General features: G+C 42.1%; 1 protein-coding gene across 10 annotated transcripts in view; it reads left to right on the top strand.

Moving 5' to 3' along the window:
- WBP1L (WW domain binding protein 1 like) overlaps window positions 1-22,843 on the top strand; it is a 61,380-nt gene that overhangs the window by 6,113 nt on the left and 32,424 nt on the right. For 2 of the 10 annotated variants that reach the window (XM_068949776.1, XM_068949782.1), the window contains exon 2: window positions 8,113-8,173. The exons of 1 other annotated variant lie outside the window; for it this stretch is intronic. In XM_068949776.1, the coding sequence (XP_068805877.1) occupies window positions 8,171-8,173 (3 nt within the window). In that variant the 5' untranslated portion in view covers window positions 8,113-8,170. Of the gene's footprint in view, window positions 1-4,795; window positions 4,850-5,213; window positions 5,311-8,112; window positions 8,174-12,161; window positions 12,428-22,843 lie in introns of all 10 variants that reach the window. 7 more of the 10 variants (XM_068949778.1, XM_068949777.1, XM_068949773.1 and 4 more) reach the window with 7 other exon arrangements.

Genomic DNA, 22,843 nt, shown 5'->3' with positions numbered 1-22,843 from the left:
GGCAATGGAGCTCTGAGAGCCAAAACCTAGCGCAGTGAGCAGTGTATATAACCAGCACGCCTGAAATAACAGCTGGCGTGGAGAGACCAGGCTTGCAAAGCAGCAATTGCATGCTTATACCTTGACAAGGAGCATGTTGGTAGGGTGGCATCTTTCGTGTCTCTTTTCATGATTTTACAGATACTATTTGACTGTAAAGGAAGTCACAAGGTGCTGTAGAGACCTGCCATTTATCTGGTTGCACAAGGAGGAACTGGATTTTTCTCCAGTGACGTGATTATTGGTGGGATCACTGCCCCTACTATTATTTTTAGATGACCCCCGTATTCTCTGCAGTGGCTTCAGAAACTGTCATGGAGCACTTGGCAGGAGAGGGCTTGCCAGGTGCAAAGTGAGGTAACACGTGCACCTGACCAAACCATTGGATGCCAGTGTGGCCAGTGCCACCTGGCACGCTGTGTCCTGAACAACACCTGCAAAGAGAGGGGAGAGACTTTATTTTGTGTGGAGACAGCTTGTGTTGTTGCTAGTTTGCAGGCCTCCTCCACAGAGCCAGTAACTTCATCTGTCATCACCTGAGCTGAGACCAAACCAGCAAGAGAAAAAAGGATGCCTTATGTGCCCATATCGTTTCAATGACTGTGATGTGCGCAAATAGGCACTGCTGTTTCCTGTCACTTAATTTCCTCCTTGTGTCCTGGGTTTGTAAGAGAAATCTTCTGCAGAAGATTTAAATACAGTTTCCTGACTCATCCTTCTTCACAAGCACTTTTACACCAGTGCATTGTACAGCAAACCCAATTATTGACAGCACACTGGTGACTTGCTAGCAAGTGACAACTTACACATGCATGAAATCACCAGTGTGTTGGGGGACAAAGCTCTTTGCCATTTAAAATACTGCTGCCTTCTTGCTGATAATGGGTTGCAGAGGTGTGCATGGGTATGGTGAGCAGCTACCTGTTTTTACAAGCTACATGGTCTTGGGTATAAGGATATGGGAGAATAGGAACATCAGTCCACCTAAGTTCATAAAGTGGTCATGCCTCCTGAATTGCAGTGTGTTGTTGGCTTTGGGCTGTTTTGGTGCAGAGGAGAGTTCACAGGCGTTATTACCTAAGGGGGAGGCTATAAGTTGGGGGCTAAAATAAGAAGCAATAAGAAGACATGTCTTCCTCCAGGTCTTGGTTCTGCTCCCTTTCCCTTCGGTTGTGCTCAGTGAACAGCACGACCGGTTTCTCAGACTTGCCTTTGTCCTGTTCCAAGTCCTTTCCTCCATCTTGCTCATGGGTCTCATGGGTTTTGGTTGGCACCTGATGTCCTGCAGCAGTTCATCTGAGATCTTTCCTCTTCTCATGGGGATTCAAGGCATAAAGGATCCTAAGTGGAATCCTTAGGGCCAGCAGAGGAAAGCATTTGCATGAAGAAATGAAAGATCTACTAGCAATAAAAAAAAAAAATCCTCTTCTTCTTTAATCTTCTGCGTTACTAGGAGGCAAAAGTTTGCTGCTTCTAGCAGTGATACATCTTTGTTTTATCTCGAGTTCTGGTCTGTTCAAGACAGTGATAGAAATCTGTGAAGCAATGAGGCAACTCGAGCAGAGATCTCTTTTTTGGAGTGGAGGGGGATCTGCGAGGTATCATGATCAAAGCAGAAACTAACTGTATCTTGGATCTATTGCAGGCTAAGGGAGCCTGCCAACATAGTGATTTGCCAAAAGCCCTGGAGTGGGACAGAGAGTGACTTTATGCAGGAAAACAGTAGATTCTGTTCATGCAAAGAAGACAGTTTGCAGAAGGAGGTGAGCTCTATGCAGTTATCAGTGTGTGTGTCCCCATTAATAATTTTTGAACCTACTGGCCATTTTGAATCAAATTTGACCGAGAGGCCTCAAAGATGTATAAGATTTCAACAGTTCCTGAAAGCAGGTAAACAGAGAGATCCTAAAAAACAGAAAAAACATCACTGACTAAGAAGCTACAATGGGGAGCTTATTAAGCACTGGGAAATTTGTGAGATAGTGATTGACTGGCTTGATATATGCCCTAGCTTCTGTAAAAGCTTCAGCTGGAGCTCACAGTTTCCTAGCCTGCAAAGTCAGTCAGCTTTGTGGAACAAATTGATAGGAGATCAGCTTTATGGAGCTCCAGTGGTTACAGAACAACTTTTATTTTTCTTTTTTTGTGTCCTGCTGGCTGAGCAGCAAATTGAAGGGGAAAAGGCTGATAAGCTGTAGAGACAGCTATGAAGAGTGTGTTTTGCCAGGAATCTCACCAGCCATCTTGAGCTTTCCTTGTATAAAAGGTGTTGAGCATTGCCTGTTGGAAGCTGGGAGGAAACTCGAACGTTAATGGCATGCCAGCAGTTCCAGAGGCTTTTTAATGAGCAGAACTAATTCACACTTTTCTCTCATGTTCTAGCACAGACAGTGTGTTGCAGACAGATATGATCAGAAGGTCAAGTACTGTTGTCCATAAGAGACTTTTTTTTTTTTTTTTTAAGCCTAATATGGAACTGGAGCTTATAATCAAGACAGTGTAGGATAATGCTGTCGTTCAAACAACGGTGTAATTGTGACAGCCACACCAGAAGCCTGACATTGAAAGAACGCAAAATACGCAGAAATACTCATCCTTGCCAAGCTTTGTATTCCTGATTGTTTGTGATAAGTTTGTATTTGTTAATACTGCGTCAGTAGTTGCACGTTCAAAATTTTTTCCCCACGTGGGATCCTCTTTAAATCCCAAGTGGTGGATGATGGCCAACAAGAAGCCACAGGAACTGCATGTCTCCTGCTTCCAGCAGGAGCTCAGGCCGTTCCATTGCATCAAGTGCTCCCTGTGACAGTAACTGTATTGGTCGTGGGCAAAAAAAACAGCCCTTAGATCTGGCAGCATGCTGAGAAAGCACCTTTTAAGCTGTCTGGCTGAACTAAACAGGAATTGGGACTGACTAATATAGAATGAAAGGGTTAAATACTAGCTGGGGTCAGTCTCAGCCAGGACCTAAGGGAAGGACTGGAAGTCGTGGTGGGTTTCCTACGGGCAATGGTAGTAAAAGTGGGGCAGCAGCTTGGAAGAACACAGCATATCTTCAAGGCCAGGGTACAGTCTGGCTGAACTGATCTCATCCTAAGTATCAATTTTTGTAATCATATCACCAAAATTACTAAAAATGTTCCTTCCTCCACTTCTTGGGAAGAGGAAAATCTTTTGCTTCAGATACAGTCTGAAAGACCTTTACTGTGTGCTTGGAAAGCATTTAATACGGCTACCTGAATGTGAGTGAAGGTCATGACTCATGTCTGGGTCTCTTGTGTGATGAATTCCTCCTTTTGTTACTGGTTGTCTCATCTGTTAGTTTGCAGACCTCTTTTCAAACAGTGAATGCTGAAGAGGAGGAGGAGGGTTGAGTGTGTATTGTTTTCTTCAAATTACCTTGTCATTTTGACTTCTGTCTTTTAAAAAGAAGCAGACTTCACAAACAGCTTTCATTGACTCTTCAGTCTCCTGTGATCTGAAGTTTAGATAAAACAGGCTTGCAGACATCTGTCATTGCTGATTGTCTCCATTTACCAACACTTAGCACTTTGACTCAGACAAAGCCCATCTTAAATTGCAGCATCAAAAATAAGGTAGCTCTTAATTTCTCTCTCTCCTCTTTTAAACTATATTGTTTTTTTCTTTGTCTGATTGTTCTGCTTCTTTCTCAAACCCGTCTCATTAGGAGTTTTTTGCATCTCGTGTACTTAATAATTAAGTATCACCCTTGTGTTTGTGAGCTCGTTATTTTACAGAGTTTCTTGCTTTTCTGCTCTGTTCTTGTATCTGTGTCCTTCCTAGGTCTTGCCAGAGTATGTGATCACGCTAAATCACCAGAGAGTGGTTAGACTGTGGAAGCAAGGGTCGGGAGTTTTATTCTCTTTTGACCCACCCAGTGCCCCTAGGCCTGTCCCTTGACTGCAAAGTCCAAGGATCATCCTTGCCTTAAAAGGATGAACTCAAATAACCAAAAAAGTCTGGAATGATTTTGCTCTTCATATGATTGTTTTCCCTTCTGAAAACTGTAGACTACTTTCTCTGGATGGATTAACTGATAAGAGGTCCTTCTTTATTTTCAGCATGCTGCATATTTATTCAGAATACTGTGCCAGGAAAACTTTGGATTATGAGACCAGACAAATCTGTTGTTGCCTTGTTTCACCTTTGCTGGCACATAACTCCAGGCTGATATGCAGTGTAAAGGCTTGTTGAATTCCCTGTGTGGAGAAAGCCCAGATAAAACTCCTGTATTCACAACCTATTGCAGAGCAGAAAAACTTCTGAGGACAGAGAGAGTGGCACTGATGACTTCTTGTATGTGTCATATTATATAGTAGCATATAAGCAAAACTCTTCTTGCTCTGATCTTGCTCTCAAAGATTTTAGAGGTAGAACCCAAGGGATTAAATATCTTCAAACATGTCCTGATAAAACAGGACTATATTTGTTTATGTAAGCAATGAATATTTTGGCCTTGGCTTGAGAACGTAATGATCTGCAGGGGAAGGAAAAGAGCACTAGACAAGATGTTCAAAATGCATCTGAAATTCCTGCATTAGGGTGATCTGAAGGCTGGGTGAGCTGTTGGTGCTGATGCAGCCATTACTATGCAGTTAGTCTGGAGAAAGTTAATTTTACGAATCCTGAAACTAAGTTTTAGTGGCATTTTACAAGTTGGGATAGACTCTTAATTTAATTTATCTGCATCCTTGCTACAAGAGCTTTTTTTATAGCTAACTCTTCTCTTGCACAGGCCCTGCCTGCCAACAGTTCTTCTGCAGGCACTTTCCTTCAGGACAGGTGCAAGGTAAAACTTGTTTATGTTTTTAAACTAATGTCTTTAATTAAATAAATTGGCTTTAAAAATACTGCTCTTGGATGTTCAATCCACTAACTTGTTCCTTTACAGCTCTCAAGCTGCTTCTGTGTTTGTCAGCTTTTTCCCCGCCTTGACAGCAGGTATCTTTCGTGTTCTAGACTGTTGAGAGCTCTTGAGAGTGAAGTGTCCTGATAGTATAGCTAGCCCTAAAGATTAGTGGGAAGGTGGAAGATGGAAAAGCCAGACCTTAAAGGAGGTTCTTTGGTTTTAGTTGTTGGTGGGGTTTTTTGAGGGTGAACTCAAAAATATTATCAGAAATAAAGAGTGATTTTTTTTTTTTTTTTTTTAAAAGCTGCAGTACACTCTCGAGTCCTTCGTTCGTCATGCTGGTGCTTTTTGCAAGAACTGTTCAGTTCTGATCCTAGCTTATACCACACGTCATTGAACAAGTAATTTCAGATTTCTCATCTTAATGTTATTATCTTAAATGGTGAGCTTGCTATGAGCTGTTTTCTTTGTATCAAGATACTGGTAGTTGTCTATAAGTGTTATGTAATTTCTCTCCTTAGTTGGAGGCCTGGACAAGAGTGTTCAGGTCTGAATTATTAATTGTTAACTGAGAAACTTGTGTTTTTCTTCTGTAAGGTTTCGGTCCAAAGGTTTTCAATGGCCAGGAGTACTATGGTCAAACTGTATCTAATTATTGAGATAGTTTTATTTTTCTTGGCTCCTGCTGTGCTTGAGTAGGGACTATTCTTCTGTTGGCCTGGAAAGCATTACTGTCAGTTACCAACATGTGAAGACACATGAGGATCAAGCTTTTGGGCACCTCACAATTTGCATGTGCTGTTTACTGCACAGAAAATGAATATTCATTCATTGGAATATTCATTCCAAGTGAAAGCTTTTCCTCCTTCTCAGCTCTTGGGTAACTGGTTCTGTAGTGAAGTCAGAAAGTTGAATTTCTTGAATCATATTCCCCCTTGAAGGCAACAGAACGCAGAGATGCAGGCTTGGGACTAAACCAGCAAGTTGAGTGAGCAGAGCTGCGAAGCGAGAGCAACCTTGCCAAAATCCAAACACAATATCTGAAAAGGGAGTACAGAACTCAAACTGGCAGTGCAAACTGTTTTGTTAGCTGCATTTTAGCTTGAGAAAGCCTCAAATGCTTAGAACAGGGTAGTCTGTTTTTTTAGACCTTCATGCGACATACCAAAATCTTCTGATGGCTGGGAGCTACAAAAACCTACCGTGTGTGTTTGTGTATATATGTGTGTGTGTATATATATATACACACACACACACACTCACATATATATATATATGTATGTATGTATGGGTGTATATATGTATATAATGGAGAATGAAGGGGAGCAGGAGCCTACAGCAGCTTGCCAGAAGGTCTACCCACTGTGGAAACCGCTGTGCCTGCCCAGCACAGCACCCTCCCAAGTGCCCCCGAGATGCAGACGTCAGCACCCAAGGTTGCTTGCTTTCTTTGGCAGCGGGGAACTGGACTACCCAGCAGCCCAGCTGCTGGGAAGGCTCAGATGTCTGATTTATTTCAGTTCTTTAGAGGATGGGATACTTTTTGTAATGCCCAACCTTCTGCAAAGGGTGAGAAGCTCTGATATGTTGAAGAAGGTTGTTTTATGTGTACATGCTGAAAAGACATCCTCCATTTCCAAGCAAGCATGTGTCTTGCATCTCTTGCTATTTCACATTGTACCTTTCAGGTGATGGAATGAACCAGCCAGTTTGACTTCCTAGGTCTTTAGTGCTAACTGGTCTCAGTCCTGGGTGCTTGGGCTTTCTGTACAAGCAGAAGCCTTTCAGGTAACCCTGCTGTCCTTCAGAAAAGAGACTGAACAGAGCACTTCTGCCTGGGTGGTGGGCATTCATATTTGCATTCATCACGCTCATTAATATGAGAGCTTGTGCTGTTTATGTCAATAACACCTTTGATCCACTTATTTAAATTAGATAGTGGGTGTCCTGCAGAAATGATCTCTGTGATAGGTGTGAAGTGCCTTGCAAAGTTATGCTGCCACGTGATGCTTAATACAAGTTTATAAAACTAAACTTTAGACTGTTAACTGAATAGTTTCCCAAGCACGGTTCTCCATGTTGTAGTCTGCAAACTTGATTTACTCTCAGCTGATTGACCCTGTGTGGACTTGTGCCCATGTAAGTAGCAGATGAAATGAAGTGGTCTGAGCACTAATCTGCAAGTCACAAACAGTAGGCTATTATTTAGTGAGAATGCACCACAAGTCTCTTGCTGCAGCATTTTCATTCAAAAGGTCACTTCTGTAAGTTTGTGAGCAGCTGAATTTAATGTTCTTTCCCAGTGAGGCAGGCCACACTGCAGAGTGCATAATTATAATAAATACAGCTTTGTTCTCAGCTAAAAAATTCATCTGAAATAAATGTTTCCAGCCTTTCCAAGCAATGCTTCTAGTAAGATAAATAAAAGCAATTCTTGCTGATTTCACATTCATTCAGCAGGAATGTTAGTGGGTGTAGGGTGCCTCCACTTAAGTCACTCATCACAGTGCCTTCTGGGCTCTGTCAAGCTTGTATGTTCAATAGCTGGCTACAGCTAGCATTTGCAAATTGGGTTTCTCACAAACCCTTTAAAGCCAAGTTCATTATTTCTTACTTGGTTTGAATCCTGGTTACTACTTTGAGTAAAATTGTTCTTAACAGCAAGTACAAAGAGTTCAGTTAGGCCCTCAGCTTGACTGAACTTTAAACAATGCTTTGATAGGTGCATCTGTTTTTAGGGACGGGCATATATTTATGCAAGCTTTTGTGGCTTTTATGGTTGGCACTGCTGTGTAGGCAAAGTAGATGTGTTTGTCTCTGTGTTTTGCAACACTGGAAATACAGAAAAAAAGTCTCTGCCTAAACAAAGAAGAACAGCTTACAAGATTTTTTTTTTTTTTTTTCTCCTTCTAAGCAAGTACTTAAGCAGAAAATCCCCTCTTTGCTTTCATCTCTCAAAAGACTGAGCAGAGTGTGAAATGCTCTGACTTCCCTGATTCTTTTTCTTTTTTGACCAAGTATAGCAAAGGGACTGTACTAGCTGGTCATGGTCCTGCTGCTGAGTCTGCAGAGATACTAACTAGATAAGCAGTTCCCATCTTCTCCAGTCATAGGCCCGGCTTGAAAGTGCCACGACCTTGGGTTTGGGAACCTCCTGGTATTATTGTACAGCTGCTCATTGCTGCAAGGTCGTTGTTTTGCAGGGCTCTGCTGCGGAAGCTGTGAGGCTACAAGGGAGGAAAGACTTGTACAGCAACGTCAATGGTAAATGAAAGATAATGCAGCCATTCTAGTCCTTTGATGAATTTGGACAGCCCTGCGCTGTTCTGCTTGGCATGATGAACCGCATGTAAGCTGCGGCACCTAGCATCTTGTCTTGTTTCCTTTCTTCCTTTTCTTTTTGGTGAGGGAGGGGGGCAGAGGCCTTTCTACAGGAAAGAAGAGCTTGGTTTCTGGCAGAGAGAAAGTGGAGGGAGCTCAGTGAAATCTGACCACTCGGACTTCATTAAATGGAAGTGATAGTCCTGGGGAGGAGAGGCAGAAACTCATTTCTACTTCCATTCATGGTCTGTGTGCTAAGCTGGATATTCATCTCAAACACTTGGTATCTCTTCAAGCCACTGTGGATTTCCACTGACATTGGAGAATGATCAAAGGGAAAATATGCTCCTTGTCATCAGACTATCAGTTAGTACCTTATGGTCGCATTCCATATTGATCAGGAGCAGATTTCATCAGCACTTAGATGATGACCATCTGCCTTTCTTTCTCAGTGTTCTTTCCTCTCCTTGCTGGTCGTCTTTGTTCTTCCCGCTATGTTCCTTTTCCTGCTGCAGGTCTTTGTCTTTGCTTTATTTTATCTATTGCAATGATCAGGAATTGCATGCTTGGTACTTGCTAGTGAAGCTGCTTTGGCAGTGAGAGCACCAGGGAAGCTCCTTTAAACAAAGTGTTGTTTTAGGATGTCTCTAGGCATCCTGACCCTATGTGTAGACATGGTTTATTTTTAAAAGGATGTCTTGAAAATCTGTCCTAAAATCTGTCCTAAAATGAAAACATACATTTTCGCATGGGCTGTGTAAACTTGTAGTTTGTGTTAGGTCTGGTCTTTGGAAAATATGTGGCACTGTTGTCCAGGAAGTTACAGTGCAAGAAACGTGGGGAACTTCTGAAAGTCACATTAACTGTGTCCCCTTGGAGAATTGCCTCAGAAAGCCTGACCTCTGCATTACTGCCATGTGCTTTATACGAGGCTAGCAAAGCAGGTCACTTGGGCAGTTGCCAGATTCTCTAGGTTACATATATTAGCACAGCACTATGACCTGCAGAAAAAGTAATGCCGTGCTTCCCAGAAGACTGCCTAGAGACTCATCCGCTGCCCCCGCACATGGTATGCGTGGTGCCGCTCTGATCTACAGAGCGCTATTTGCTTTGCTCCCTGTCGTGTTTCATATGGTCAAGTCACCTAAACCTTTTTCTAGTGGTTCATGTACTTGAATTTCGGGGGGCTCCAGTTGGGGTGCTCTCTGGCACCTCTCATCCTTGCCAAGCGACCATCCAGAGCCAGTGGGTCAGGTTTTAGACTGACCTGGATGCTGAGTTCCCTATCCCCATCTGCCAAAGGTTTCCTGTGAGAGATGTTGATGTTACTCTCCTGTTTATCATCCCTGACAACAGTTGTTATTTAAATGTTGCTCAAGATTTGCAACGTGATCTTGGGATGACTGCTAATTCCTTCAGATCCATGTTTTGTTTCAGAATTTATAATTCCATCTTCTATGACTAAGTTCAGTTGCGTGGATTAGGGTTTACTGCTATAGGTTCGTCATTCTGCCTTTGAAGCTGCTTGCTCATGCTTTCCTTGGCAAGCTCTGGCAGATGCGCTTAGCAACAACAGAGATCATATCTTTCTCGAAAGCTGCAAAAGGGTTAATCAGAAGGGTGTTTATGAAACCAGGTCGCTTCGGAGACCCTGAAAGCTTTTACTGTGATCTGTGATGCTTTTGGAAGACTTGTAACCTGTTTTTGTAACTTACGTTGCATTTTTCTTTCTTTTCTTGAAACTGCTTTAATATGAACTTTGATAGATAACTCTTTTCAGTGAGTTGCATATTGTGTGTTTCTTGGATACAAACTGGAGAATGTGACTGTCTTCAGGTGGATGACTTAAGACTTTTGGTTGGTATGTTTGCGGAACGAGCGCAGGGCATCTGAAGTACACTTGTAGCTTCAAAGCAAACCTAACAAAAGACTAACGCCCCCAGGCAGTCATATAGGTGTTCATACAGATGCTTTTTCTGGAGAGCCTTTTTGTAGCAGTGGTCACAGTTGCGGTTAAGTTTACTTACACGTGCAGTGAAAGGGACTGATGGCTATTCAAGGCAGAAATATTTTTCACCAGGGAGATTAAAGGCATTGCTGCTGGTCAGGAAACTTCTTTGTGTGGAGACTCTCAGATGAAACGGAGCACCTGCGCATATGCCGTGCTTCTTTTAAAATGTTAAACAGCCTCAACCCTCTGTTGGAAATTGTTAATTGTGCTTTTGGCTCTGCCTGCCTCTCTGGCAGATGTACCATTGTGAAATTTTTACAACCTAATAAAATATTACAGGATGCTTCACTTCAAGAGGAAATGTCATTGCTGCTTTCAGCTGATGCCTCTTTGAAACCAGGTGAGAACTTGTGCTTGCCTCATCAGGACTTACACCTACCTCCACTGGCATAGGATATCCTACCTCCACAGGATATCAGTGCAAGGTCCGTGGATTACAAAGTCTCAATAATTCTGGTAGGGGAGATGTTAGATGCCAGGATCAGCATATTTGGTATGATGCAGTTGATACATAGATTGTGAAAATATTAGTTTTTAGTGCATTGACTCAAGATGGAGTAATGTGTGTATTTGTATTCAAGAAGTGTGCTGATTTCTAAAGGTTTGAGAGACGCTTTTTTGAATTTGCTGTATTTACCTGAGATTAAGTAGCAAAGGCTGAACTTTGTGAGCTGTGACTTCTGGTACAAAACTGTGTGCTTGTAACATAAGGATCTTCCAAAAACTCATCGGAAACATCTGGCGACCATTCTTTATATTTTGCTGCTCGTTAGAATTGCACAAATCTAGAATCTTTTATTTCTGAAGACTTCATTTGTCTAATATTTTCTCCCCAGGAAGTATCATCTCCTGGGATTTAAGTATTTGCTAATGCAATTCTCTGATCAAAGGCTTGTTAAAGAACTATCAGGTGTCACATCATTAGGTCATCAGTTCAAATCTAGTCCAAAGGGGTAATGGATATTTTATATTCCTAATGACTTTCATCAAGATTTACAGTTAGTTGCTTTAACTATAGCCAGAGTGTTTGCTATTCAGAGAGTTATGAATTCATGTGGAAAATAAAGCCTAGAAGCAGTTTTTCTGTAGGAAAAATGCCTGTTTGACTACCTTTAATATCTGCATATGGTTGTCAGTGTATGTGGTGCTTCAGAAGCAGTAAAAGTAGCATTTTCTCTGAGGACTGTGTGATCTGCTACATATGATGTAATGCAGAAAGGTGACCCTGCTGAGTGGAGAAATGTAGGCATTAGTTGAGTCTGGGTTTTTTTGGTGTGCTTTTCTGTGTCTTTTAAATTGCAGGGGTCTTTACCGTAAGTGTGGGAAGAGATAGGCTTTGAAGAGAAAAGAGTGAGATTTTGATATCGCAAATGCAGGGAGAACATTTCAGATGGTAACAGAAACACTTCTGGACAAAGTACTTCTTTTAAAACTCTTCCAGGCAGCAGCTCTTCTGTAGCATGTTTTTGGTTAGTTGTGGGTGGTTGTTTTTTTTTTTTTTTTTTCTTCCAGTATTCATGTCCCAATCTTTATTTAAGGCTTCACTTCTAAATCTTGCCTCTGGTTTCAGGTTTGTGGCTAAGAAGCGCGGACTTCAGTTTAGAGCAAAATCTAGTACTTACGACTACAAAGTCAGTCCCCCTAGTTCAACTCATTGGATTGTATATTCCCCAGTCAGTAGAGAGCTTGAAATAGTTCAGTTCAGATATACAGGCTTTGACACCTTTTTGCAATTAAGGTCCTTGTTGGTTCATTATTTGGAAGTTGGGAAGTTCTTGCAATCTCTCTGAGATATGGTGGGATATAGAAAGTTTTGTGAATTTGGCCTGACCTCTTGCGTGCTGGGATCTGCTTGCAACCGCCTCTTATTTCCCAGCTTTTTTCCTGAATGTTTCCTGAACACTCTCTGGCTTGTTTCAGGGACCAGATTGGCAGCTTATCAGGAATCAATAGCTGGAGTCCTTCAGGAAGGAAGCTGAAGATGCTGCAGTATGAATTCGTGTGTCCTGATTGTTAGAATCTGTTAGCAGAGACCTCAAGATATGAAGAAGAGAGATGTTGAAGCCGGTACAAGTGTTCTCTTTCTTTGTGTTCCCGACTTGAAAAATTAGCATCTGAGCTGGCTTCCCAACCCCAAAAGTTGTTGCATAGTTTCTCATGCATCTAGTGCCATGGGGAAGTCTTTGGTGAGTTTTGTCTGTATTTTCAAGTACAAAAAGTATTTATGGGGTATGGAGACAGGAAAACAAGATATTTCATGGTATAAAAAAAATACTGCTTGTAGAACTTGAGTTATCACTGTGGCATTTTGTGACTGGGATTCTAGTGTTGTATTGTGTTACAAATATGTGTGTGTTACTGCAAGGAGTGGGGAGGGAGCTGTCAATCTTTAGTCGTATGGAGTTCTGATTTCCTGGGCACTTTGGGAGAAATTTATGAGAGCGTTAATTTTCATTCCTGATGCCACTTGCCGCTACCGCTTCGCTGGTTACCTCGGAGACTGTTGGCATTATATTTATTGCTTCTTACTTAGACTATTCTGCTATAATCAAAGATGTCAGAAGCATTGAGCTTATTTTTGTCTTTTTTTAATGCTGATTTGGTTTATAAGGGCAGTGCTAGGGTTCTGGCTTAACAAAGGAATATTGCTAAACAACTCCCGTCTGGATTTTAAAAGCCTCTGATTGTTTTTTGGCTTGTAGCGGTGATTTCAGCCAAAAACTGTGTGTGGCTGGAAACCTTCATAAATTATCATCCGTTTTTGTGCTGGAGACTGAAAGGGGAGAATTACTGAAATGCAAAAGAAACCTTATTTTTTTTTAAAAACTGAGTCCTGGCAAGATTGAGAAGTTGGAAGGGAAAATTGAAATCTGGTGTTAACTTACTGCAGTTAACAATGAAATCCTCCATGTTTAGCTTGAGGTATGCTTTCAGTCTTTTTGCTGTCCTGCAGGAGTGAAAAAGAACGTAGTAATCTTGATGTGTTCGATCTTTGGTCCAGGGCAGGGGTGAGTTGCCACATTTTCTCTGATAGTTCCCTGGAGGCTGGAGATTTGCCCTAAAAACATCATTGTCATCAGTTAGTTTGCACAAAAAAGGTGATTTGATCTGTATTAATTTTCCCTCATTATGGGGAAATCAGAATATCTTGAGGTGTCCAGTCCCGAAACCTGTGATATCTTACTTAACTTAGATCTGAATTCTGTTAGTTTTAATACTTATACAAACATTATACTGAACTAGCATTAAAAACATGTAAAGTCTTTTGCGTAGTGTAAAATAATGGAAGTTATCTACAAGAGTTAATGACTCTGCCTCTGATATGGTAACTTCAGTTCTTACTCAGCTGATAGAAAATCAAAGAACAGGAAACAGTGACTTTGCCAAACATGAAGTCCAGTGCAATTTGAGAATGGACCACAAGTCATTCTGAGTCCTGATCCTGTGCTTATATAAAGACCAGAATTTGGCTTACCAAAAAAAAAAGTTATCCGTCTTTTGAAAATAGGTGAAATAGATTGCAGAAGAACGTTAACTGTCAACAGGAAGTAACCATAAATCTTGGAGATGTGCAGGCATCAAGCATGGCTGAACTAGACAGCAGTTAATAAAGACAGAACCTCTTCCCCTTCACCTTTCTGGCTTTGAGTAGGACCAGAGAGCACCTTCTCTGGTTAGGGTTGAGGAGGCTTTTCAAACCCCTTGATGTGCATGCCACGTGTTAATAGAAGTGTTAGTGTTACATGTTCATGACACAGTCTGTTGGCCACGTGAAGTGAAGCTGCAAGTTGTCACCAGTCCGTGGCTGCTCTTTCCCACCCCTGGAGTCAAAGAAGTATTTAGATATTAGTAAGATTTGGTGTCAGTCAAGCAGAACGCGTGCATTTCAAGGTGTCCCAGTGTGGGTTTCTGTCAGGCTGCCAGACTTGCTTTACTGAGCTGTTCTGTGCAATGAAGGACCTTTTGAGATTGCATTGATCAAGATAGTAGAGCGGGTGTGTTCTTCATCCAAGGGGAAAAGCGAGGTCAGTGGGAATGAATGCCGTGCTGCAGTTCAGAGTGGAAAAGATATCTTTTTGGTGTCCTGGGAAGAACGTGTCTCTGATTTCTACGTTAGGGTATGCAGTCTAACGTGGTAATCTTAATGTTACGTGACGGCAGGTGACATTCTTTTCTCCCTTGCGGGGCTGCCCTACGTGTTCAGGTGAAAGCCAGTTTGTACTTCATCCTCTGACTCTTCCTCCGGCACAGGCATCCTTCTCTTGTCCAGGTATGCGTGCATTGCCTGCCGCTGCCTCTGGCCAGGAAGGGTTGCTCAGATTTCCCTTCCAAGTTGTTCCTGTAGACGAGCAGGATGTCCCAGCTTCCGAAAGGTGGAGGCCTGGTTTTAGGTCACTTCCCCAAGTTTTCTGGGTGAGACACGTAGAGTAGGAGCCATTCAGATACTGGGCTTTCTCGGGAGCTGTTGCTGTAGTGGTAACAAAGGCAGCAGGGATGGCAGCAGACCAGGCAATCCTCCTGTACACCACATCTGCCAGTTGGACCTGGAGGAATAGGAGTGAGATGCTCTCTTAACCTTTCTCTTCTCACTTTTTGGGTGAGGCCTGCTTGTTAGCTCAATGAGTGAAGAATATTTGCTGTCTTGGAACACATGCAGAAGCAGGAAGGCTAAATATACTGCTCTTAAAACCTCAGACAAGCTAATTTGGGCATTCTTATTGTTCCCCACATCTTCTGTACTGGCACACTGACATCCCTCAGAAGTTGAAGGCCAAACCTTTTTTTGCTTCCCCCTCTCCCCCCAGTTTTTTCCTGGTCTTGGTTCCCTCCACAGTTTAACTTTTCTTATGAGGGGTATCTCTGATCAAAGGGTATTAACAAAATCCTTATTTTCTTGGTTTTATAAATTTGGCTTAAAATATTCTCTAGTAGAAACTTGGCAAACACTCTTTTTGTGTGCAAACAGTTGGGACGGGATAGAGGAAATCACTTGGCTGTTAAAAAATTACATATGGGAAAGTCACATGGAGCTTTGTGTTTTATTTATAATTCTGCAAAGGCTTCTTCTAATTTGAAAAAGTAAAAAAGACTAAATAGCGGCTTCTGGAAAGCAAACAGCTAGATTTTTCCATGAGTATTTTTAACACAAGTATGAACTTCACAGATTGTAATGTTCTTTCCTTCTTAAATTTTTTTTGTAGCTTTCAGGATGTATAACCTGGCTAAACTAACATTGCTATAAAAACCTTAAATCCTGCAGTTTCTTGCTTTTTTAAAATTCTAGTTGTGAAGTCATAAGAGATGTTTTGTTTTCACTTAGTATATACAGTAGTGAGCTTCCAGAAAGTTAACTTGATTTAAGATAAATGTACCCAGTGGGAACCGTATGCTTTTCACATTTGTCCTCTAATGAGGGATAAAAGTATTTCTTTTAAAATCTCTTTTCCAAAAGAAAACTAGTTCTAAGTGTTAAGTAATGCTTAAGTAAGAACTGAGGCTGGATTTTCAGCTTTGGTTGTGCCTGTGGACATTTCCAAATATGAGTCCATGGATTCTGAGCCACGTTCTGCTGCTATCTGTATAGCTGAAGTGTGTTACATGAAATTGCTTGAACAGAACTAAAGGAAGACTGATAGCAGTGGTCCACCTGGAAGGCTCTAGTGTTCTTCTGCTAGATTTGCTGAATGTGGCAAACTGTTGGTAGAATGGCATTTGAGGTTACGCTTGGAGCCATTGGCTTATAAACATGCCACAGAATATTGTACGTACTTCATGTTAATATTCTCCTGAACATCAAGATTCCCTGGAAAGATATGAGAATATGCAGCAGTGAATATTCAGTTCTCGAGGACAATTTTCTAGATCACTAAACCTCAACTGTCTCATGAAGAAATTATTACAAAATGAATTTTGATGCAATTTTCAAAATGCGTATGCGTCGGGGAATATATTGGGTAGCGTCCTTCCTTCTAGATGTCAAGATTTTCATATTTTTGCTGGCTGTTGACCACTCTTCTGAGATGCAGATCACTATTTTGGACAATCTTTCTGACTCAGATTTGGTAAATTACATGAACCTTAGTGTTCAAGAATGCTTTTGGGTCCTGCACTGTGTTGGGAAAAAACATGGCAAGAGTGTTAAATTCTTGATAGAATGTCTGAATCTGTACTTTCAAATAGAAAAAGGAGTCCTTTTATTTCTATTTCTCATTAAGAAACACCCCCTACCCTCCCCCCCCCCCAAAAAAAAATCTTCACCCTTCTTGAAGATGACGGGGTTTGAGAGATCTCCCCTACCATGTAATTTCTTGCCAAGAATGAAGCTTTCTCTTGTGCAAAAGTACTGGTTTGTGCTAGGCATAATCCAGGTAAAACTGGATCTGAGGGGACTGCGTTGTACTTGTCATAACTTGTCTTTTGGGCTGGCATTAGCATTTCCTGCTTTTACTGAATTCTTGGTGTTTGTAGTGGCCTCTCAACAGCAGGGTACCTGTGTGCCTTGCTTGTGCATCAGCCAGTCTAAGGCAGCACTCTGAAATAAATCAAAACCTTTAGGCCACCAACCTGTCCTTCAGAAGCAAATTTCATTTCAGATTGCACCGTTACTCTGCAAAATCCTGGGAATTTATAGACCTGGCAGGGTGGGTCTGGCAGTCATCGGGTTTCAGCAAGATCTTGGCTCACTGTTGAATCACTGACTTAGGTGGCGTTTCTCATACCTGACAATAAAACTCACAAGTGACAGCCTTGGTGTCTGCGTACGTCCAGATTTCTCGCCACTCATCTAGATGAGAGAGAAAAAGTGGAGGACCTGAAAGAAAACCTGGTGAGAGCTGCTGTAACCAGCAGAGAGACGTGCAGGCGAGTTGCAGTTTATAGACTAGAGGAGCCACTGGTGCCTCCTTCCACTCCCGGGGGGTTTGGGAAGGAGCGCTTTCCCTGCGTTCCCGGCGTTTTTGGAGATCCGGTAGTGCTGAAGCCAGTGGTAGGCAATCTGACAGCCGTGCTTTACGTGAATGCGGAAGCAGCAGGGCTGTGCTTCCTCCCCCTTGCCTTCGCGGGAGAGCTGTGCAGAGGCTCAGCTGTTCGGTGCTATACCGCGATAAAGCATCAGCGTGGCTTTTAAAGCCCAGAGACTTTTTTCTTTTGGTGAGTACGCGTGAGCTATGTAGTGGCTGTATGTTGGAGAACTCAGCGTGCTCCAAGGTGCTCGATAACAGGAAGGCTCTTGGATTCACCTCGTTATTGTCCTGGGTTCCTGACCGAATCCCCAAAGCGTTTCTCAGAGCGTCTTTTGGGGTACGGTGCACAAACTGAACACCACTAGTTCTGCTGCCCCGCTTTGGCAGACACCAGTTCCATTCCCCTGATGAGTTTCTGCGTTTACAAGAAATTGCTTTAGCTTTTTTTCAGTGAAACTGTCCTTTGAATTTCCCAAGAGATTGGGGGATATTTTGAGCTTCACCTCTCCAGTAATTTCAACTCAGCAGGAGCTCAGACTTCAACAAAGAGTCCAGTGTGTGCTGGTACCTTAAAAGATAAAGTCATGCTGTCAGTTTATGCTGAATTCCTTCCACAAATGGTATATACATTTTAAGCAGGCTGCCATTTTTCTTTCTCATACCAGATCTGCATTTTAAAGGGATCTTGTAATTTTTTGTATTATTATTTGCTGAGGTTTAGAAGCACTTATTAAATTCAGTCTACCAAAACTGAAAGGACAGTAAAGGCTTTACTGTTTGTCTAGTCCACCTTTGGTGTAATCATTGTATTGTAGCTAGCAAGGAACACTCAAAGGCATAAGAAAAGGTTCTGCAAATATGGCATTAGAAGTTTTTTTAAAAAAAAAAAGGATAGTATTAATCTGTAATTAAACGAGGGAAGTGAAAAAAGGGGTAACTCAGTAACTAGTATAGAGACTGAAAAGATCTGGGGTCTGCTTTTTCTTCTGTGCCTCAGGGGAACAAAAAAAAAAACCAAAACTGAAAACACACAAACTCCTAGTTGTAATCTGACACTGATTAAAATGAATACTGAATATAAAGGTGTCAAAGTAAAGGAAGAGAATAAGGAGAAAAAAAAAAAGGTCAAAAAATGGTAAAGTCATTAGGGCCTGTTGACATTTACCCTAGAGTACTTAGAGATGTAGACATAGCAGTTTCTGAATTTAGTAGTTTTCTTTGAGGCTTGCAGAGAACAGGTCACTGTATAACCTCTTTTTGAAAGAAGGAGGAGGGGAAAAAAAAAAAAAGAAAAAACAAAGGATCCCTGTATTATACTCAGCCCAACCTCAGTTGCCAGTAAAGCACTGGAACAAAACTGTACTTGTTCCAGTTCATAAGCATCTATGAGACAATAAGAAACAACGGCTGTGGCTTTATCACGAACAACCTCATGAAAAGATCTAATGTGGCTAATTCAGTGGATGTCACACAGCTTGGCCTGAGTGAGGGAGCCCATTGCTTATGGGATGTTGGGTAGGGATCCGTGTTCTGGTTGTAATGGTAGTACAGCAGGTTCATTAACTGATGGGAATATGTGCTCAGAAAAGTCGGTGGTGGTTACTGCGGGATCTTGGAGGGGTCTGCTCTGCCGCTGCGCTAACAGCGTGGGAGACGAAGGGAGTGCGCTTAACGTGCAGCTGGAGGCTCGTATGTATTTTTGAAGACAGGAGGAGAACTTGGAGAAACAGTCTGAAGCCTCGAGCCAATGTTAGCAAGGAAAACTGTGGAGTACTATTAGACGAAGAAAGTCAGACGGGGGGGGGCCTAAGAGTTGGGATGTATCAGCAGCTGAGTGCAGCTGTTGCAAAACCAACCCTTTTAGGACATAGTAACAGAAGTGTCAAACATAGATACTTTGCGATACTGTACACTGGTAAGTGATGTGCACAGTTCTGAATACCACATTTTAAGATGTGTTAGATTTGTAGACTGAAAAGAACAGTAAAATCAAGAGACTTGATTGCTGTAGTCTTTGCAAAAGACCTCCTTTTGTCTTCTCAAAACAGCTTATAGAGGAGTGGAATAAGTTTTCCAGGTCAGCTAGGTTGTTAAGAAGACGACAGTGATCAATTGTCCCATTTTTAATGGAGAACAAAAATTACTGCCTTATCTTGCAATAAGGTCCTGAATTAATGTTAGCAGGAAAGAACTTTCTCGTTTGTGAAGAACTTGGTGCACAGGAACAGCTTGCCTGCAGAGGCAGTGAGATCACTGCTGAGCGCAGGCTTTTTAAGAACAGGTTAGACAAATGCTGATGCTTTAGGTACAGCGAGTCCTTCTTGGAGCAATGTGATTGACTGGGTGACTTCAGGAGAAGCCTTTCCAGCCTGGTGCCTCTGGAACTGCATCTTTAATTTCTGAACGGTCCTGACGTTTTCAAGCCTCTGTTAAGGACCAAGTGCTGAAAGAAGTACACTTCAATAGCCAGGCTGTAATTAAATCCTGCACGCAGAAGTTGTGGTTCCTCCCCAAGTTCCTTATGCCCCTTTGGATGCACTGTTACCTGGAAGAAGTCTCTTTCAATGGCCTGATGACTTTGCAAATTGCAAGTCTGGTCTTTGTAATTAAATCGATGGGGAATTTTGTCCTTTGTTTTCAGGAAAGGAAGGCTGGGCTTGGTTTTCTAAAGGAGATGTTCAGGGTTCCTATTCCCCAAGTTACCCGCTTCAGGGGAAGAACGTTGTTTAAGGAGCCTATGATGTGTCAGGAGTGGATCTTTCTAAAAATAGAAGAGCTTTCCTTGCCTTAGAGATTGTTCATTCGGCAGTCATCCACAGGTCTTCGAGTTTTCTGAGCACTGAGGAGATACCTATGTTGTTCACCTTTGAAGAAAAAGATAATTGGCTTGTAACAGCGCTTTTTAAAGATTTGCTGCTTCGTTGTAGTCTAATTAGCTACAAATACCTTCCTGGAAAATGGAGGGATATCTGTCAAGTGTTGGTACGGTTTGGTTGTTTTGTTTTTCACTTTAGGTCTGAAGAAGTGTGATCTCAATGCCTGTTTGCCTTACACTGATGCCTCTGGACTATTTGGTTTATGCTATGAAAGAATGTAAAAGAAAACAATGGTTGCAAAAGTAAGGGGGTACTGGTGTTTTGATCTAGAGCAAACGCATGTCTGAAAGCCAGACGTTGAGCAAGGAAAATCCAAGCACGAAGCCTTCTCTTTTCCCCAACCTTTCCCCCTTGCTGCAGAGAAATGTGTGAAGCGAGTAAGGCAGCGTGGGTCACCCTGTCCTCCTTCAGCACCGCGACGGCCGTGGGAGTGTTCCCTTTATCTGCCAGCGGAATAACAAGCACTAATGGAAAATTATAGCAGTTGGGATAAGATAATACCCATAAAGGCAGGTTATACTGGTCAGTGTTTCTTCCTGAGATAAAGCTGAAATGTTTTTAATTACTGGGCATTTAACTCTATTAAATAAAGCATGCTTACGCACACAAGCGGAGCATACATTACCTGTATACTTAAGGGAAAACCCTACAGATACCATGAAGGTGGGGGAGCAGGGTGCTGAGGGCATCTGCCCTTGGAATGACAAAACTGCCTGGCCTGCGGGTGCATTGCTGAAATTCAGAAACTGGCTGTGATTCGAGGTGCCACCAGTGCTTTTAATGCTTGAGCAAAGCGCAAAGTGCGTAATAGCAGGGCTGATGCTGAAATATGACACTCGGACATAGCTTCCTCTTAGCCGCCTGTTACTTCTTACATAACTGCTAGTTATCTGAGGAGCTGCCTGTAGATGAGCAGAACTGCACAGGAAATATTTAGGTAACCGGTGTCAATACTGCTGGGTGCGTAGAGAATAATATTTAGTTGTATTCCGAGTCTCCTTGTTGTAATATCTTAAACGACCTTATGTCACTCTCTCCATTTTACATCTGGGGAAAATTGCTGCAGAAAGGGAAAGTGCAGATGAGTGGAGGAGCTGGTAGTCGGAGGCATTGAATTCTTGCCCTGTACCTGGAAACCCAGATTTGTGAGCTCTCTGCTTTATGCAGATCATGTTTTCCTTGTTTGCCTTTCTTGTTTGAGGCAGTCCCCAAAGTGCTTTGCGATGGTCGGCGGAGCAACAAAGCGCGTTGGAGCTTTGGGGGAGCTTCTCTTGTCATCCCCATAAAGATGGGAGCCAAAGCAGAACCAGCGTTGGAACAGAGGAGAGATTAGGTTTTAAGATCTTGATATTTCTTGCTGTTTCATAGACATGAGTAAATTCAAGCTTGAATCTGCACTTAAATGTGTGCTGTGTCAGTTTTTCTTCCTCATTTTTAGCTGATAGTCTACTGTTTCAAAAAGAGATGAGTTCATGTTTCTCTCTTCCAAGTGTTCAGAGAGCTCCTAAACATCACACTTACTCAAGTTTGAAAATATGAGAGTGCCTTTACGATGAGGCTTTCTGAAGTGGTTTTTTTTCCTGAAGATGCATACTTTAAAAAGTTTCTAGAAGTGGAAGTTAAGATCTGATCGCTCCCTTAGTGTTTTGTCTAGCGATTTAAAAGTGAAGTCTTTAATACTGTTGTGCTCTTTTAAATGCATGTGGTATTGAGCTTTGTTAATAGTTAAACTTGTGGTTTCCTTTTATCCTTTGCTTTGGTTCTTTGAAGGTAGATGTAAAGAATCTTTAGCGCTCCTCATTTTGGAAAAGGAGAACTGTTCTTCCTGTGTTTTTGCTACTCAGAATATACTGAGTGGAAAGACTTCACTTACTATTTGTGCCAGGGCTTAACCACAAACTCTGAGCCTCTGCCTTCCTCTAGCGGTTTAGTTTTCTGCTAGATAACAGAAATCATGTGAAACTCTAGGTACTGCCTAGCCCATCAGATTAATTGACAGGCTTTTTTAACTTCTGGAGTACTACATTCCAATCCGTGCGGATTTCTTAGGAGGAAAAAGAGACTCAGTTGAACCAGTCATTTGTGGTCTGTATATCACAAAGCCAGTCATCTTTGCAGCCCAGAACCCATGTATCAATGGGGATGGTGCCAAGGCACAGCTGCGAGTGCAAAGTCCAGGGAGGATGGTAGGAAGGTGCTCCAAGCTGTACGTATACAGGGCGGTTTGAGGAGCTCTGCCTTTGCCTCAGTAAAACCTATGCGATATTACTCTGCAGTGCAACATTATCAAACTAGGATATCTTGCAGGGTGCTGGGAGAGATACAGCTGCTGAGGTCTCTTTTTCCTAAATTATTTCTCAGAAAAACTGATCCTTTCACAGAAGGGTACAGGCTATATAGAAATGGTGCTCTGCTGGAAACAGAGACTTAATTCTCAGAACTCAATAAAAGAACCTCTTTCCTGTAAAACCAGCTGAGGAAAACAAGACTCCTGGGTTTATTGGGGCTTTTCTAAATTTGTTCAAGATGTAAACTTAAGCTCTAAAAAACCAAGGAACTTAAGAACGATCTGACCAGGCTACGGCAGTAACAGATATCACAGCAAAATCCTGCCTGATGAGACAGTCTTTTTAACTAATTGCATATCTCATTAGGTTAATTAACTACATCATTGCTGAAGAAAGATCTTGGCTGCTCTTACTGACCTTCTGACCAGTGTGGGGGGGGTGGTAGTGGTGGTGTTCACAAGAAAAGTAATAGAGGA

This window comes from Struthio camelus, chromosome 7 (genome assembly GCF_040807025.1).
Source record: "Struthio camelus isolate bStrCam1 chromosome 7, bStrCam1.hap1, whole genome shotgun sequence".
Taxonomy (NCBI): domain Eukaryota; kingdom Metazoa; phylum Chordata; class Aves; order Struthioniformes; family Struthionidae; genus Struthio; species Struthio camelus.
This window is presented reverse-complemented; position numbering and strand designations above follow the sequence as displayed.